The sequence below is a fragment of the Corylus avellana genome, chromosome 5, assembly GCF_965113065.1.
Source record: "Corylus avellana chromosome 5, dhCorAvel1.hap1.2, whole genome shotgun sequence".
NCBI classification, from domain to species: Eukaryota; Viridiplantae; Streptophyta; class Magnoliopsida; order Fagales; family Betulaceae; genus Corylus; species Corylus avellana.
Genome location: NC_142494.1, coordinates 16648404 through 16668273, shown reverse-complemented (window position 1 = coordinate 16668273; position 19870 = coordinate 16648404). Strand labels below are relative to the sequence as shown.

At 36.0% G+C, this 19870-nt stretch overlaps 1 protein-coding gene across 1 annotated transcript in view; it reads left to right on the top strand.

Moving 5' to 3' along the window:
- Positions 1-8143: 8143 nt before the first annotated feature.
- Positions 8144-19870, top strand: part of LOC132183319 (5'-3' exoribonuclease 4) — a 43988-nt gene continuing 32261 nt past the window's right edge. Inside the window, exons 1-9 of the mRNA XM_059596728.2 lie at positions 8144-8471; positions 8558-8634; positions 9400-9582; positions 9665-9784; positions 9888-9950; positions 10074-10223; positions 16632-16790; positions 18144-18221; positions 18533-18610. Of these exons, the coding sequence (XP_059452711.2) occupies positions 8186-8471; positions 8558-8634; positions 9400-9582; positions 9665-9784; positions 9888-9950; positions 10074-10223; positions 16632-16790; positions 18144-18221; positions 18533-18610 (1194 nt within the window). The 5' untranslated portion in view covers positions 8144-8185. The remainder of the gene's footprint in view (positions 8472-8557; positions 8635-9399; positions 9583-9664; positions 9785-9887; positions 9951-10073; positions 10224-16631; positions 16791-18143; positions 18222-18532; positions 18611-19870) is intronic.

The window sequence follows — 19870 nt, the reverse complement described above, 5'->3', positions numbered from 1 at the left end:
AAGACCTCAACTATTTGGAAATTTTATGATATCGTTTCTAATACTGATCTAAATGACCCAGAGGTATGGAAAAAATGCAAGACATGTGGTAATAAATACAAGGCTCGAAGTTCAAATGGAATTGGAAATTTGAGAAAGCACATTTAAGTTTGCGGGGGGACAAACACTCGTGATGTTGGGCAAATGCTCTTAGCTGGAAAAGCAAGATCTCTGTCAGTAAGTGACTTTAAATTTGATCCCAAAAGATATTAGAGAATTGTTGGTTGCTTCGATTATTAAGCATAATTTGCCTTTTTTATATGTTGAATATAATGGTGTAAGACAAACACATTAGTACTTGCATGGTGATGTACCATTTATATCTATAAATACTCTTAAGGCTGATTTGGTTAAGATGCATCTGAGGGAGAAAGAAATGCTTAAATCTATGTTGCATGTTTATCCTGGAGGATTTGTTTAACATTTGATATGTGGATTTCTTTGACAACTGATGGGTATATGTACCTTACTGCACATTTTATTAACAAAGATTGGATATTAACTAAAATGGTGTTAAACTTTTCATTTATGCTCCCATCATATAATGGTATATCTTTGAAAGAAAAGATATATAATTTGCTACAAGAGTGGGGGATTGAGAACAAGATTTTCACTATAACATTGGATAATGATTCTGCCAATTATCGTTGTGTTGAGTTATTAAAACAAACACTGAATATTAAGAAAGCCCTTCTTTGTGAAGGTGACTTTTTTCATCTGCGTTGTTGTGCCTATATTCTTAATTTGATAGTGCAATGTTGTGCAAAAATATACCTAAATTAATAGGTAAATAATTGTACGTTTTACCTGCAAGTGCACAAGTTCAACAGAGTAGTATATGGTGCAAGTACATGATCATTCCCACGAGGATTGCTGAATTTATATTTAAAAATAAATTTCTTAAGCAAAAGTAAACTAAGATTGATTATTGATGAGATGATAATAAAGGGTAAAGGCAGGACTTTGATATCCACCATTAATTATATTAAATTAGTATTTCAATATGCCAATGCTTTGATCAAGTGATGCATATTTAATGTTTGCTAACCTAAGGATTAAACTCTAACGCCTTAAGTTATTGATTTCCCTAAGCAACGAATTAGACACTTGATCCATGCTCTAATTCTTTTCTTTCTTAAAGGATTTAGCATGTCTATACTAAGTTGTTCTTTAGAAAAGCATATGTTCTATGAAAATCGACAAACACACAAGGCCTAGGGCATGATACATACTCCTTGTTCCCTATGTTGATTAACCCAAGAATCGCGGTGTGGATTCTTTTGTTACTTAAGTTAAACCCAGGACTCGGTCATCCAAATTGATCTAACTAATAAGTCCATACCACATGCACATGTTGATCAGGCATACACATATGAAGAATTCATGCAAGCAGGTACTAATCAAATTAAATAGCACAGCATGATCATCACAAGGCGCCAATATTGAAATATTAATTTAACATAACTAGGGCTTCAATCTAGCCCTACTAAATAAGTTAGCTACACATAGAGTTGATGTTAAACATCTTCATAAAATAAAAGAAAAGAAAATAATAAACCCGAGACTTGACTTGAGAGCTCCTCTTCTTCTCCCTTCTCCAAGCCCCCTTATTATAAAGGCTTAGGAGTCTATTTATAGGCTTTAGAAGTCCTTGGAAAAGTAGTAAACCCTAGGGTTTTCGCAGGGTTTCAGTCCTATTACAATTTGAAATTTGAAAAACCCTAATGTGGAAATAGGGACATTGTAGCCGCCACTTGGAATGCCTCCTGCGCACGGGTGCGCTCGATCGCAGCCCGTGTGCACTCGATCGCACGTCTGCGATCGATGTCACTTTTGCCTGCGCTCGATCGCTCCTGGCCTGGCTCGTGCAGCATCTCCTCTGGTATTGCGCTCAATCGCAGGTACCTTGCGATTGATCGCAGTACCAGGGAGCTCCAATTTTCCCATATTCTCTTTTTGAGCTTAAATCACCCAGTTTTACTTCACTTTCTTCCAAAAACCTGTAAAAACATCAAAAACACAAAAAGGAAGTAAAATGACCTAATTAACCAAAACCAAAGGATTAAAACATGTAAGATAAGGGCTGAAAATATGAATATTTTGGCGCTTATCATGCAAGATCGATTGAAAGAAATCGATGATGCTATCGAAAAGGTTCGAGATAGTGTGAAGTATGTTAAGGGATCACAAGTGCGAAAACAAAAAAATTTTTAGGCTTTAAATCAAATGTCACTGGACAGTCATAAGGGGTTAAAACAAGATGTGTCAACCAGATATAATTATACCTATCTTATGCTTGAGAGTGCAATTCACTATTTGAGGGCTTTTAGTTATTTGGAGATGATTGATTCAAACTATAAGTTGTATTGTCCTACTGCACTTGAGTGGGAAAAGGTGGGTAATATCAGTAGTTTCTTAGCTTGCTTTTACGAAGCTACATGTGTTTTTTCTGGTACTAAGTATCCCACTATCAACTTATACTTTCCCGTAGTTGTCATGATTTATGTATCCTTGAAGGAAGACCTTGGGAGTGAAGATGAGCATAAGAGATTAATGGCAACTCAAATGATCTCTAAATTTAAGAAATATTGGTTAGAATTCAGAGAAGTGTTGGCCATAGCAGCTATCTTAGATCCTTGTCACAAGTTTCACCTTGTAAATTATTACTATACGAAGATCTATGTAGTTATGGATTATGTACAGTTTGAGAATGTTTGTGAGAAAATAAAGAACCTTTTTATGGAGTATAGTGCTTCTTCTAATACTTCAAGTTCAAGCTCCATAACTGTTCAGCGGATCTATGGAGTTATGGATTCTGTACAGTTTGAGAATATTTGTGAGAAAATAAAGAATCTTTTTATGAAGTATAGTGCTTCTTCTAATACTTCAAGTTCAAGCTCCATAACTGTTCAGCGGCCCCAAGTACTTCGAGCAAAACTATCTTGGCAAAAGGTGAATAATATCATTAATTTCTTATCTTGTTAGTAACTTAGTATATATATATATACTCTTAATTATTTATGTTTATATTCTCTCTGTTTCATGTAGGACTATTTAGCATTTGCTGAAGATGATATTTATTTTAAAAAGAATCAATTGGACATTTATTTGTAGGAACCTAGGTCTATGGATTTGGATGATATATTTGACATCCTTTCATTTTGGAAATGAAATCAATTTCGCTATCCTGAAGTAGCTGCTATGGCTCGTGATGTTTTGAGTATTCATGTTTCTAATGTTACTTTGGAATCCACTTTTAGTACTGGTGAACGTGTGATTGATCAATATAGGAGCTCACTCAAGCCTGATATTGTTGAGGCATTAGTTTACACTAAAGATTGGTTATATAGAGATCAAGGTAATATTAGTTATTTACATATTTAATTTATTCGCTTACTTGTATTGTTTTTTTACTACACTATAATAAAATAACACTAATTCTTCTTATTTTTTAATATAGAACTCACACAAATGAAGTTGGACTTGGATAGCAAAGAAGATGAGGTTTTGATAACTGATGTTAATTCAATTTCCGGTGACATTCCAAATTCAACTGGAGCACAATCTATTAATATTTCTTAAAATGAGCATATTTGTAGTGTTTCATAATTCATATCTTTGGACTTTGATTACATGGGATGGGTCATGGTTCATGCCCTCATGGATCCTTCAAGACTTCAAGTGAAGTGGCATAATGGTCATTGGCCTATGGGAACCTAATTTGTAATGAATTATGAATCTAATAATAATATAGTTTTGAGTTTTGTTTCTTTTTTTCTTTATTATTTTGTTTTTGTTAGCTTTTTTTTATTATCTTTTTCTTTATTGCTATGATGCAAATCTAGTGGGAAAATGAAATTATGGAAATGAAGAATTAGACAATTTTGTTATGATAATCTAGGAATATCCAAAAAAAAAGAAAAAAAAAGAAAAGAAAAAGAAAAAAGAATAGCACTTGAAAGACACTTTGAAGAAACCATATATATATAACCCCACGAAAAGATTCCATAGCCTTTTTCTATCTTTTTCTTTATTACATGGAAATTGGAAATTTGGAATTATGGAAATGGACTAATGTATCTAATAAGACTATGTAATGTATAGTAGGGGTGTCAACCCGGTCCGGTTTCCCGGTTTTTTGCCAAAACCGGGAACCGGAACTGGGGTACCCCGGTTCTCGATTTTGAGAAACCGGGGTCCCGGTTACCGGCCGGTAACCGGTTTTTTTTTAAAAATGGCTTTTGGGCTTATTTTAGGTATTGGGCCTAAAATAAGCCTCTTTTTTTTTTTTTTTTTTTTTTTTTTTCTAAGTTGGCCCATTTAAAAAAAAAATCTGTTAGCCTATTTGTCTAAATTAAAGGGTCTTTGTTGTGATTGTTTCAAACAATTAAAAAATAAACCTAAAAAAGTCCAAAAATCCTAAAAAAATCAATGTTTTACCTATTTGGACCTTAGAAATAAAAATTTAATTTTTATAAATACCATAAACCTAAACATAAGTGTAAAAAATATTAATATATATATATATATATATATATATATATATATATATATAAAATGGAAACCCGGTTCCGGTATTCCCGATAAAAACCGGGTACCAAAAACCAGTACCGGAACCAGGGTACCCGGTTTTTGAATTTTTCAAATCGGAACCGGAACCGGAACCCCGGTTTCCTGGTAATTTTTGACACCCCTAATGTATAGAGTTGAAAAACAAAAATTGCTAATTTTGTGAATGTTTTTATTAACAATTTCATTGGTTGGTAACTTGGTATTCATGTATTATTATTACATTTAAAAAATAAATAAAAATAGAGTTTAGGGTTTTTAGCGGGTCGGGTCGGGTCGAGTCGAGTCGTGTCTACCCGATATGACCTTGCTATTTGAAACGGGTCAGGTCGGGTCGAGTCTACCCGATATGACCTGGTTATTTTAAACGAGTTATTCGGCTATTTTCTTGTCATAATCGTGTCAGACCCGATTACCCGTTTAGCTAAACGGGTCGTGTTCGTGTATAAGCTAATCGTGTTACGAGTACCCGTGGGTTGTAATCGGATCGTGTCAGGTACCTGTTTTGCCAGCTCTAGACTTGTATCACTTCCAATGGTATGTTCAGTTGAACCTTAAACTTGTCAATGAGTTTATTTGCTATCCAAGTGGAGTTAACTATTGAACTCTTGTATTTCCTGCCACAAACATGTTTGGATTGTAAAGACCTAATTTGGAAGGACATTTCATCTTCTATCTGTCAAGCATACACTGCTGTAATAAAATTGGTGTTTCAAAACACTTTTACAAAAGTTATCATTATTTTATTATATATATATTATTCTAAGTTTGATTACTTTTGTTGTCTTTGAAGCATTCTTTGTACCATTTCTTTTAGCCGTTAGGTGATAATATTTTATTTTGTTTTATTTTTTTTTCCCAATGCTTCTAGTCGTTGGTGTTCTCATTTCCTATAAATTGCACATACCTTAGTGCATTTAGTAGAGACCACTTCTTAGTCATCAAAAGCAATTCTCTTATAAGTGAAATTTCTCTTGGCAAATTTTGATATCTTTTAGTGAGCTTTTCAATTGCTCTTGGTGTTCAATCTTCTTTGTGCTAAATTTCTCATCAACGGGTAGCCTTTGTTTTTGGAAGTGCGTCCTAAATAAAGGAAAACGCTATAGTCTAATCCTAGGCGGTTGCATGTGAAGAGATCCAGTCGCACTGAGTAATTTACTCCAGGAGACACAAATCAACCTTTAAGGACAACGATTTTGCATGATTCTATAGCACTGTGAGATCTTTCCTTGCTCTAATCTTAATCTCTTTTATTTATTGATTATATTGTTAATTTTCGGAATAATATTATTTTTTAGTAGAAAGAATTTTTGCATCATCAAAATAAAATTTTAAAACATTCTTAAAGGTTGATTATGGATGCACAAATTCTTGTTGCTGCTAAAGTTCTTCCGGATGCTACGAAAATTGAATCTTTTGATGGAAATAATTTTAAACATTGGCCACAAAAGGTTCTTGCCGTTTTAGATTTTACAAAAATCTATAGTGCTATAAACAAGCCTAGATCAGAAGAAGAATCCAAAGAATTAACAAATTGGGAATTGGCTAATAATTTATGTATTAATACTATCTTGAATGCCTTATCTGATGAATTATTTAATGTCTATTGTAATTTTACTGTTGCTAAGGATTTATGGGATGAATGAGTTGGTAGATATATGATTGAGGATGATGGCACTAAGAAATTTGCAGCTAGCAATTTTTTGCATTTTCAAATGACTGATGAAAAAAGTATTAATTCTCAAATTCATGATTTTCATAACATAGTGACCGAACTTTGAGGAATTATGATACTCTCCAGTTCACATTCTCCAGTTCATTTGAACTGTAGAATATCCAATTAGTTATAGTGGATGAGTATTTTTGTCTTCTAAAAAAGTGAAAAATACAAAAATATCCCTCCATTATAACTAATTGAATATTCTTCCGTTCATTTGAATTGGAGAGGATTATGTTCCGCCTTTGAGTACTTATTCGTGAGTAGCATTCATTGGGCATTCCCTAACACATCTTTGATATGTATACCAAATCCATAGGAAAGGAAAAAGGAAGATTGTTGGGTGAAAAGAAAAATCCTACTAAATAGCTGCCTCTCGCCCTCTCTCTCTCTCTCCAAAAAAAACCTCACCCATTTCAGATCTTATTCAGGGAGGAAGGAAGAGCCCTCTCCACACCACAACCCTAATTTTTTATTTCACATCCTCTCTTTATTATTTTTTTATTTTTTATTTTCCTTTAGTTTTTCTAGTATTTTGTTTGCATTATTAGAAATTAGATCTACTAAAAAACTAACAACTTTCACCACCCACGTGCGTCTCCTCCTCCATCGTTGACAACTATTCCTGATTCCCTTTATTTGTCTTCGAGTATCTTCTCTGGAGTTGTCACTAGATTATTGTCAAAATTGAATTTCTTTTTGGTATTTGTATTTTGAATTCCATCCTTGACTGTATTCTCTCGAGTTCTTTATCCTTTCTTCGAGGACTTCTCTGAGTTGTGACTAGATTGTTCTCAAAATTGAATTTCTTTTTGTGTTTTTATTTTGAATTTTGAGATAATCTTTTTTTTTTTTTTTTTTTTAACATATTTACATGAGGGGAGGGAAAGAAAATGAGAATAAGAATTTGAATTAGTAATATCGGCTTTATAAAGTATGATTTTCAGCTGATTTAGTTATCTATTGGAACGCTATTTATTTGTAGTTATTCTTACTAATTTTTAAAAATGAAAAATAAAATAAAAGAAAGAAGATAAATTATTCTAAGCACCTCATGCTACGTATTTGCCTCGCAAAGTAGGAGGAGATGACACGTCATCAGACTAAAGCTCGGTGCTCTAAAACCCTAAGAATAAGGGACAAAGATCCTCTTCAGTCCATTTTGAACTAGAGATGATCCAGTTGATGGCTAGGATCTCTCCTTAGAGATCCTAAGACTATCAACTTGCCACATGGTATATTAAAAAAATAATACTATTTTATTATTTTATTTTTAAAAATAAATAAAAAACAAAATAATAAAAAATTAAAAACAAATATAAAAAAAAAGAAGGGTGGCTGGCCACCCCATGTTGGCCACAGGGGGTGGCCGGCCACCACATTTTGGGGCATGGGGGTGGCGTCGCCACTCCTAAGGGCCAAACCCATTTTATCTTGAAATGGGTTTAGCCCTTGGGGGTGGCCGAGGGCCCACCGCTTGGCCTTTGGGGGTGGCGTTGGCCACTCCCATGGGCCGGTTGGGGGTGGCGCCGCCACCCCCATGCCCAAAAATGTGGTGGCCGGCCACCCCCTGTGGTCAACATGGGGTGGCCAGCCACCCTTCCTTTTTTTTATATTTGTTTTTAATTTTTTATTATTTTGTTTTTTATTTATTTTTAAAAATAAAATAATAAAATAGTATTATTTTTTTAATATGTCATGTGGCAAGTTGATGGCCTTAGGATCTCTAAGGAGAGATCCTAGCCATCAACTGGATCCTCTCCAGTCCAAAAGTGGACTGGAGAGGATCCTTGTCCAAGAATAAGCCTAAGAAGAACCCTCTCAAATTAGACGCTCTCCGTCGCAGTCGGCGGAAAAAGAATGGGAATACCGGCATTCTACAGATGGCTGGTGGACAGGTACCCGCTTGCGGTGGTGCCCGCCATCGAAGACGAGCCCCCCGTTACGGACACGACCAGACCGAATCCAAACGGCTACGAATTCGACAACCTCTACCTCGACATGAACGGCATCGTCCACCCCTGCTTTCACCCCGACGGGCTGCCCCCTCCCAAGAGCTACGAAGACGTCTTCCTCGCCGTTTTCAACTACATCGACCGCATATTCTCCATTGTCAGGCCCCGCAAGCTTCTCTACCTCGCAATCGGTCCGTCTTTTGAGCTGTTTTCCAAAATTCAAATTACACGTTTTATTTTCAAAAGAGCGTAACAGCGTTCATTCTTTTTAATGCAGATGGTGTTGCACCGAGAGCTAAAATGAATCAGCAGCGGTCGAGGCGTTTTCGGGCTGCTAAGGATGCAGCCGAGGAAGTAAGTCTGATTCGATAAATTGCTACTTTTCCTAAAGCTTGGGAATTTAATTATTTAGTTAATATTCTACAAATCCTGAACCACTTTTTTGAAGATGAACACGAGCAATATTTAATGGATATGAGATATAAATTATGGAATCATGATACTTGCTTAAAAAACTTAAGCTGATAACAAATAATAAATTAACGTTTTAAAACAATATAATATTCACAAACTATAAAACTATGTTGATAATGGCTATGTTTGTTTGTATTTAACAAAAAAAATGGCTATGATTGTTTGTGTTTTTGTTTTCTGTTCTCAAGACAAATAAATTAACAATCAACTCAAAATACAAATCACTCCTTAACACAAAAACAATTTTCAACTTTATGTTACATCATACTTTTTCAAACCAAAAACAGAAACACCCCCCCAGAAACAGGACAGTGTTATGGAGGAATTTTCTCCATTCTAATCTTAAAAAATGACATGGGTCTCTTTTTTTAGTAACATGTGAGATGCACATGAATTTTTAATAAAATTTATTTAAACTTTGTCTCTGCAATTAAAAAAATATGTATTTTTCACATGTTCAAGGGATACATGTCATTTTTATACACTAAGTTGGAGGAAGTTCATCCAAACCAGTTTGGAGGAAAACTCTATCCCCCTAATCACATTAACAATAATTCGATACTACTATTTGGTTTTTTAGCCTTACTTACTTAATGTTTTGTTGTTTCTTCCGTTATGATATGAGTGACTTGTGATCATTCTCAGGCCTCCGGGAGAGAGTGGAAACTCGAAGCAGAAGAAGAAAAGTCAGCTTCTTTGGAGCAGTCTAAGAAGCTGGACTCAAATGTAATCACGCCTGGAACTGAATTCATGGTGTTGTTGTCATCGGCTCTTCGTTATTATGTACATTTGAGGATGAATAGGGATGCCGGATGGCGGGAAATCAAGGTAAAATTGACGAGTGTTTCAGCATGGTCTTTTACTCTCTTATGTCTTCCACCTAAATCTGTGACTACGTGAGAATTTTTAGGTCATTCTTTCTGATGCCAATGTACCTGGTGAGGGGGAGCATAAGATAATGTCTTACATTCGCTTGCAAAGGAATCTTCCGGGATATGATCCCAACACTAGGCATTGTCTGTATGGATTGGTAAATGCCATTGCTTATAGTTGTCCTTGTTGCAGTTCCAATGCAGACAGTACAGTATCTTGTAATGTGCGACTAACAAACAAACATGTGACCTCTGTTTTAGGATGCTGATCTTATCATGCTTGCACTGGCTACCCATGAAATCCATTGCTCCATTCTGAGAGAGGTTTGTTCATTCAGGATCTGCACTTGGCTTATCACTTGAGAATCTATTGACCGTTTGTGGTAAGCTGACACATTGTAAGAAAAGTGCTGTGTCTGCGTCATATCTTTTACTCTTGTTGTGTAGGATGTGCGCAGAGCATCCCTGAATGATAAAAGCTTGAAACGCGCAAAGAATTCCTTACCAATAAATCGACAGGAAGAAAGGGGAAATTCAAAGCAAATGGAAGTGGTTGGCGAGAACTTAGAAGATTATGTCTCAAGGCAGAAATTTCAGGTTTATTTTATTTTATTTTTATTTTTAATATATATATAGTATATATATATTATAATATATATATAGTATAGTATAATATATTTTTAATATATATACTATTTATTTTATTTTTAATATATATATATATATATATATATATATATATATATATATAGTGATTAGCTTCCTTGACTTTCTTTTTATGTTCTCTTCTTCTTTTTCTATATATATATATATATATATATATATATATATATATATATAGTGATTAGCTTCCCTGACTTTCTTTTTATGTTCTCTTCTTCTTTTTCTTCCTCTTAGTCGCTCTCTTGTATACTCCCTGTGTACTAGGGTTGCGCCCCTCTGCGCTCTTTAATACATCTTTTTACTTATATATATATATATATATTTTATTTCATCTTTCGTTATTCCATTTTTTATTTTTTTTTATTTTTTATATCCAGGTTTCCCTTTAAAAAAGTCACATGTTAGTTTGTTGTTTGAGTGATGTACTAATGCGATAGTGTATTACTAGTATGCTTGATTTCAATATTTCCATCTGGATCACTTCTCATGTACTTAAAATTCAATAAAGATTTGATATGATGGATTCTTGAAGCAGATTCTTCTTTTATTTAATCAATTTTTTGTTTTGTTTTTGTTTTTCAATAAAGTGATATGCCACCAGACTTTGAGCAACTGAAGTAGTGCCAAATAGGTGGACAATTGGGTACTTTCCAATGTGTGACACTTGAGGTTTAATGGAGGAAACTGATAACTACAGAGGTGGGGGGATACACTAGGCATGCAACTAGTTAGATAGCCAAGTTCTTAAGTAAGGTGGATAACCTTCCATTGATGCCCTAACTTATGACTTGAATGTGGTATTCCCTTGGTTTAGCATTTAGCTATTAATTTATTTTCTGATCCCAAACAAGTCCTTGTTAAACATGCCTTAGAATGTAGTTCTATTGTCAACTTACATATACTACAAAATTCTCGTTCATGGCTGTGTGAAAATTTTGCAAGCCTCCTTTCATACCAGAAAACAAATGAAGGATTGATCCTTTTGTGCCAGTCCTGTTGCAAGACTGCTACCTGGAGGCTCGCAAGCAACATTTGTAGTCATACAAACTTGGTGCAAATCATGAAGGTCACAATTGTTGTTAGGCAAAGTGTCAAAATCATTGTGTTCTGGTTGGCTTAAGAGGTGTATATTTCTCAGATTCCTTACTTTTATTATAAGTCTGATTAACATGTCCATGCAAAGGATAAAAGAGACAAGGAACAACCTATCTTGTGAATGAATTGTTGTTGGGGGTTTCCATTTATAAGATCCGTGGGTGATAATGTAGTGGATGATGTTAGAGCAGTTTGAGAGTCGATAGACTAGAGAGCCAGTTTGAGGAGTGGGAGGTTCTTGCGGGGTGAAAGGTATGAACAGTCACAAGGCGCTTGCGCTTGAAAAGTTTTCTATGGCTTTCTTTCAAGCTTGCTGGGATGTGATCAAGGCAGACACTATTGGGGGGTTTCCATGATTTTCAAGCTCGTAGTAAGTTTGAAAAAAGTCTCATTGTCACATTCATTGCTTTCATTCTGAAGAAATTTGGGGCTATTGATCTTGAGGACTTCCTGCCTATTAGTCTTGTGAGTGGAGCTTATAAAACTTTTGCCAAAGTCCTTGCCAATAGATTGAGAAGGGTTGTGGAGAAGATTATTTTGAAGCCCCATAATGCGTTTGTTCAAGGTAGGCAAATCCTTGACTCCGTTCTCATTGCCAACGAATGCTTGGATAGTAGAATTAGATTTGGTGAGCTAGGGGGGTGATTTGCTAACTGGATATTGAGAAGGCTTATGATCATGTCAATTGGGATTTCTTACTTGGTTAGAAGTTGTGGTTTTGGGGAGAAATGGTGCTTTTGGAAAACACACTATATTTCTTCGGTGCGCTTTTCCGTTTTGGTGAATGGCAATCCGTCTGGCTTCTTCAGTAGCTCCCGTCTCTTGAGACAGGGAGATCCTCTATCACCTTTTGTCTTGGTTATTATTATGGAGGCCTTAAGTAGAATGCTTTCTGCTATTGTTAATGGAGTTTTCTCTCAGGCTTTTCTGTGGGGTCTAGGCATTTGGGTGTGGTTAACATTTCACATATGTTGTTTGTGGATGATACTCTGCTCTTTGTGGGGCTAAGCCTAACCACCTTCACTACCTACGGGTAATGTTGAGGCGTGGTGGACTCTAAATTGGGTAGCTTGTGGGGTGGGTGGTGTTTTAATGTGCCTTTTGGTTCATATTGGGTGGGGGTTTGGAAGAATATCAGGAGGGGTTGTGGATGTTTTTAAGTCATACTAGGTTTGAGGTGGGAGATGGTGCCAATGTTAGATTCTGGCATAATCTGTGGTGTGGGAACAAGACCTTAAAGGAAGCCTTTCCAGATTTATATGGTATTGCCTCTGCATGAAAGGGTTGTTCACTATTAGCTCCTTTTATAGTGTCCTTGCTTGTAATGATGACTGCTTTCTCTTGGAAGATTATTTGGCAGATTGAGGTTTCTTGAACTTTTTTGCTTGGTGGGTGGCCTTAGGGAAGATCCTTACTATAGACAACCTTAGGAAGTGGCATGCCATTATGGTTGATAGATGATGTTGGATGTCCTAGAGGAATGAGGAATCTCATAGACCATCTTCTCCTCTATTGTGAGGTCGCTTGCACCTTATGTCCTTATGGAATGCCTTTTTAAGTTGTTTTGGACTGTCTTGGGTGATGCCTAGTAGTGTAGCTGACTTGTTTGCTTGTTCGTGGACTAGTGGTAGCTCCCGAACTGATGTTGTGTGGAAGATGATGCCTTTTTTCCTCTTGTGGTGTCTTTGGAGGGGAAAAAGTGACATAAGTTTTGAGAACTGTGAGAGGATGTTGGCAGAGCTTGAATCCTTTTTCTTTTTTACTCTTTATACTTGGACAACTGTGTTTGTAGCACCCTGGGAGCTTAGTTTTCATATATTTCTTGTTCATTTTTCTTCTCCTAGCTTGTTGTTTTTCCTGCATACTCTATGTGTACCTGGGTAGTGCTTTTCACTTTTAACGATATTTCAATTACTTATTAAAAAAAAAGTTGATAGAACCATACAAATGTGGAATGGCATTAGGGTTATGCACTATATATGAGGCTTTTCCAAAATCTATTTTCTAAGGATATAATCCAAAGTAAGTGTCGCACTTCTGTTCGTTCTCTAGTGAAGTGTTGTTGCAGTGCTGTGGTGAAATAAGCTTGGAGAAAAGAGGTTTCAGATATTGATGGTTGATATTTTGGAAGGCAGAGGTTTCTGCTGCTGGTACGCAGCCTACTGTCTGTATTAGTGATTTGGTAATTAAATTCCATTCATGAAAGAAAACAAAAAGAAGAAAGTTGTGTATACTAATGGGGGTGGCTTGGTCCTTCATGTATCATCGTAGAATAAGAATCTTTGTTTCCACTTCATGTTTTGTGCGGCTATGCTTGGAGAAAAGAGGTTTCAGATGTTGGTGGTTGATATTTTGGAAGGCAGAGGTTTCTGCTGCTGGTAAGCAGCCTACAGTCTGTATTAGTGATTTGGTAATCAAATTCCATTCATGAAAGAAAACATAAAGAAGAAAGTTGTGTATACTAATGGTGGTGGCTTGGTCCCTTCATGTTTTATCATAGAATAAGAATCTTCGTTTCCACTTCTTGTTTTGTGCGGCTATGCTTCACGGATTGGGAAGGTATAATACCTTAGAAATACATTTGATTGTTATCTCTCATATACATAAAGGTCAAATGCATTTAGTTTTCAGCAACAAACAACTATAGAATCTGTGACATATATTATATAGCTTTTTTTTGGGCATATTATGACATATTGACATAAGTGAATCATGTTGATTACAACACTTTTTTCAGTCTGTATTAGTGATTTGGTAATCAAATTCCATTCATGAAAGAAAACAAAAAGAAGAAAGTTGTGTATACTAATGGTGGTGGCTTGGTCCCTTCATGTTTTATCATAGAATAAGAATCTTCGTTTCCACTTCTTGTTTTGTGCAGCTATGCTTCACGGATTAGGAAGGTATAATACCTTAGAAATACATTTGATTGTTCTCTCTCATTTACATAAAGGTCAAATGCATTTAGTTTTCAGCAACAAACAGCTATAGAATCTGTGACATATATTATATAGCTTTTTTTTGGCCATATTGACATAAGTGAATCATGTTGATTACAACACTTTTTTCTTGACAATCAAAGATGCACAAATAAAGTTCTATATGTATATTCCCCCTTTATAAGGAGGAGGTCTTATGTGTACCATTGGAGGTTAGTAATTTGGGAAAGGGAAGAGCTGTCCACCTTTGTGAAGCCCATGTGTTCATGCTTATTTATGTATGTATAATAGGAGGGAATCAACATAGACTCGGTGTAAGAGTCCCTAATGGTACACTTGGTTTCTGTATACTTAATCTTTTGCCAAGCTAATTGTTCTAAGTTATAATTCCCCCATGCAAAATCTATATGCCAGGTATGATGCTGATTGCATCCTAGCACTTAGAATTCCTTCTATAGAAACATGAAATGGTGTGTGGCTGTGTTGTCTGATAGATACACGATTTCCATGGGTAAGACATCAGGTTTGTCTCTTGGCTTGGCAAAAGTTGGATCCTACAACAACTTATGGAATATGTGAGAGTTGTCTTACACAAAAATTTGGTCTTATGCAAAAGAATCTTTGCTCTGTTCTAATAGTTCTACAACGTTGATAATATTAATGCAACCAAGGGGCAAGGAGATGGTTAATAGAATCTGGATGGGTATAGTGGCCTCCATTACTTGCATGTTCTGAACATTTCACCTATAACAAAAATTGTGATCAACCATGGTTAGGGCGTTGGGATTTCAAATGGGCATCATCATATATAAGTATTAAGAAAGCACTTTTTGGAATTGCAAAACCTTCTCTGGTACTTCTTGTTTATGTTTGTCTCTTTACTTTGAACTTGTGCTTCCAGAACTTTTAAATCTTCCTTCAGTCTCTATACTTCTCAGAAGTCGTGATCAGAGTAGAAAACTAATCCCTGCTAAGTTCAGAAAGGAGGAATGAATGGTTAAGGTTGTAGTAACTAGTGTTAGCAGTTTTGCAATATTATTCATCCACTACACTTCTTTTAGTTATATAGGTCACCAATTCCCTTTTTTTGGTGGACTGTCTAAATTCCTAGTTAGATTATTTCTACTCGCTTGTAATATTTGATATGTTGGCTGTCATGTTTCCCTATCATGTCCAGCTTGCGTCCATTTTCTTGCAGCTGCTTCTATAATAGCTTTTGTTACCCCTCTTCTCCTCCCAAACTTGTTTGCTTCTTAGAAGTAGCTTTCACTCGTTTATAGTTCTTACTTCTTTGGCGTCATGTCCCGTCCTAGTTGTATGCTCATCATTGCCTTCTGTCCTCTCACTATTTATTTCAATTGTTTGTCATAATTTTGCGGCCATGAGAATGTGTGCATTCTAATTGACTAATCCACACAAAAACTTTGGCTATGTTTGTTAAGTGTTTTGATTTGAAAAAGTTTTTGATGTGATAGAAAGTTGAGAAGTGTTTTCGGTGAGGTTTACATTTGAAAAATGTTGTTTGTGTGGTTGATTTAAGAAAATTGTTTGGTAAGCTTTTTGAAAAGTGTATTGTGTTTGTGTAAAAATGAACACTAATCATGCAAGCCAACTTCGTTCTCATAAAAAATAATAATAAAAAAAATTAAAAAAAGAAAGTGGCTGCCCAGCCACCATCATGAGAGGGGAGGGTTGGCCGCACAACCATCCTTGTCCTGGAAAGAGGTGGCTATGCGCACAACCACCCCTATCGGGTTTGGGGTGGCCGTGTGACCTATCCTGTGGCTGTTGGGGTGGTTGGGCGACCACCCTTGTTTTGTTGGGGTTGGCTGTGTGGCCACCTCTCTATTTTTTTTAAAGTAATAAGAAAGTTTCTACTCCTGAAAAAATAGGCACCTATTTTCTCAAAATATTCCTATAAGAAAGTGTGAGAAGTTTTCTAAAAAGTGTGTTGTGTTTTGTGTAGTAAATGTTTTTGGGACATTATGTTTTTGTGTTTGAATAGAGAAGTTTTTGAAAATGTTAGCAAACGTAGCGTTTGATATTTACTTTTGTTTGGCAAAACGTTATTGGATTTCGCTTGTGTCATGTACAAATAGACAAAGTGATGTGTAGAATTGTGAGAGCTGAGGTTGCTCCATCCACATGGAGATCAACATCTCAAGGTTGAAGTGGCAATTATTAGTGCTGCATATATTCATCAAAAAATTATTGGTGCTGCATAATGTTGGTAATCTATGTTGTGCTTTGGTGTTAAGTTTGTAACATTTTTATAGTTAACCTTTTTTGACGTGGTTGTCTATTACAGTTTCTCAACATATGGGTCCTTAGGGAGTATTTAACACTCGACATGAAAGTCGAAGGCATGAAACAGAAGGCAGAGCGCCGGATTGATGATTTTGTCTTCATGTGCTTGTTTGTTGGAAATGACTTTCTTCCCCACATTCCTTCGTTGGAAATATCGGAGGTTGGACAGTTGAGATGCTTATATTAATTTATTGTTTGAAATAGTACTTTAATTCTATAATTTCATTTCTTACTTATGTACAAGACATTTTTCTCCCTGTAAGCGACTGGATTTTTAGTCACTCATTAACACAAAATGTTCTACCTATATATGACATATTATGAGTCCATCTGTTTTTATTTAGGGTAAATTACTGTGCCCCTCCAAACTATAACCCTATTGTCAAATTGGCATCTAAACTACAACTTAGACCTATAGACTACCGCGATGTTTTGAGTTGCCCCTTGTGTGAAAATTGGTTGTTCTTTAGGATGGAAAATGTTAATAAGTGCCTTGCACGTGTGCTCGAGTTACCAAATTCCCCTTAAAAGAACCGACACAGATATCATAGGGGTGGCCACAACAGAGGGCCACCCCTCTATAGGTCAGCAGGTTGGGGTGGACGCGTGGCCACCCGTCAATTATGTTGGGGGATTCCATCACTCTGAACCGGGGAGGGTTGTGCGGCCACCATTTTGAAGAAATGGGGTTGTTTGTGCGACCACCCCTTTTGAATAGGTGAGCGTTGGCCACACTGCGGTAGGGTTGGCCACATGGCCGTCCTCTCTGATTTTGCCTGGTCGCCCCTTTGTCTGTTTTTATTTTTATTTTTTTGTAATTGCGGACAATTGGGTAACTTGGGCGCACATGCAAGGTACTTGTTAACCTTTTCAAATCACGGTTAATTTTGACAAATGGGGCAACTCAAAATATTGTGGTAATTCATAGGTTCGAGATGCAGTGAGTTGTACTTTAAAGGTCGATATGAGAAGGGAACGGTAGATTTTTATTTTTATTTTTTATTTTTTTTGGGGGGGGGGGGGGGGGGTGACTATGATTTGTCCTTTTATTTACGTTCGAGGATTTGTTATCATTGGTTTCAATTGCATGTTAGGTTATTTTTCCTGATGATTCTCGTAAACTCAAATGAAGATTAAATCTTTGGGGTTACTACAGAAATTCACATATACCCATGGTTTTGGATTTCCCCTCCTTTTGATAAGTTTTGACATTAATGTTCGAAAACAAAAGTCATGCATATTTATAGTTTGTAGGTTAATTATAAGAATAATTTTCATTAAAATGACCTTTGAATTTTCACTTTGTTTAGTTAGGTTTCTGTTGGAAATAAATGATCCTTTTCATGCTGCATTGTACCCTTATATTTGTAGGTAAACTGGACCTACCATGACTGGTTCTACTTCTTGATTGTTGCGTTGTGCTCTTATATTTGTACTTCACCTGGAACTAACTTGCATGGTTCTACTTTTTATTGGTTACCAATTTTTGCTTGATGCTTATTCTTTTTCACAGGGGGCTATTGATCTGCTCATGATGGTTTATAAAAAAGAATTTGTTAAGATGGGCGGTTACCTAACTAATTCTTTCGAGGTAGAGTTTTTTCTTGGTGCTTTGTGTTGTATGTTTACCTGATGCAAATGTAAACATGGAAAGTAACAACTAAATTGTAGATGTGTAGACTCCATGCTAAGGAAGCCTTTGTAGGCTTTTTGATGTTCTTGCACCACTTTATCAGGCAATAGCTTATTTCCTAGGACTGTTCAAATTTGCAGTAGAACTACAATAAATATTGACTACAATCTCCCCTTGCTTTATTTTTTCTTTTGAAAAGTTTCATATAATTTGTTGTACTCTCTTCACTTTCTAGGTCATTTATATTTTCATCCATTTTTCAATAATAGGTAAATTTGGAACGGGTGGAGCACTTTGTCCGTGCTGTAGGATCTCACGAATGTGCAATTTTTAGAAGACGTAGCCAGGTATTCAAGATGCTTTATAATGTGGACATGTATCTATTATAGATGTTATGGAAGATTGTTTCCTTGATTGCAATGACTTGTTCTAGAATCCTTGAGCCATTTCTTTCCTTCCAATTTTTTGTCTTGACAAGTGCATTTTATCATATGCTTGTGCACAGTTTATGTGATTGTTTTAACAAAATCATTAAGTAGTTGTTTGAGAAACAGGCAGTGGCTATGTTGTATGAATTAACTTGTAAAAAACAATTCTTCTCCCCAATTTGAAGAACAAGAAAGCATTTGTTTTTTCTTGGTTTTGTGGACTTGGAGTCGTCTTTTATGTGCGATTTTTGGATGTCTAAGTGCATGTAGTCTCTTGATGTTGATGTCTTGTGCCTTCTCCTTTTGCATTCTTAATAATTGTTTGTTTGGAAGAATGGGTTAGAGAAAAATTTGGAACGGAAATAGATAGATGGGCCAGATGTTCTTGCAGGACGTTAAAACCTCCAGTTGGACAATAGAAAGCCAGATAATATCCTTTTCATGGAAGTTCTCAGTCTGTACCCTCTTCTACACTCCATTTTCTGATCTTTTTTTTTTTTGCTCCATAGTGCAGTGCTCTCTCTCTCTTGGGAAGGAAGGGGGCCTGCGCAGGGGGGTTGGGGGGGTTTCAATGCCAAGTTCCAATTATTTGGAAAATATCTGAAGGAAATCTTTCAATAAGTGATGAATGTGTCTCCTCAAGTCTATGTTGTATCCTATATTGTTTAGATGCGAGAAATATATAGCATTTTAGGAAGAATGGGGTACATAAATTTCTACATATCAATCCCTTTAAAAAAAGAAATGAATGGGGATTCACTTGTTTCTTCCCCTTTCAAAATGTTTGATCCCATTCAGGCTCCATGGTTATATATATGTGATTTTGTCAAGCCTTTTTTCTATATAATGCATACATAGTATGACCATGGGTGAAGAAGAAACCAATTCTTTTCTCTCTTGATGCTCCAGTTAGTGAGAGCAATTGTTGAGTGCTGATGTTAGTATTCTGTATTGGAGGTAGTTCAAATTGATACTAGGGTTGTCAAAGCTAGTTCTGAGTTCCAATGGGGTTGTCAAGGGCTTGGACGGTGGAGTCTAAGGAATTTAGGATGATGGTAAAGGATGGAGACACGGTGCTGAAGCTACAAGAGCGATGCAGGGGCAAGACGCATTGGATACGGTTGGAATGGAAAGATGCGGTTTGGCTAGCAAACATCTTCAATGAGCTGGAGATGGTGG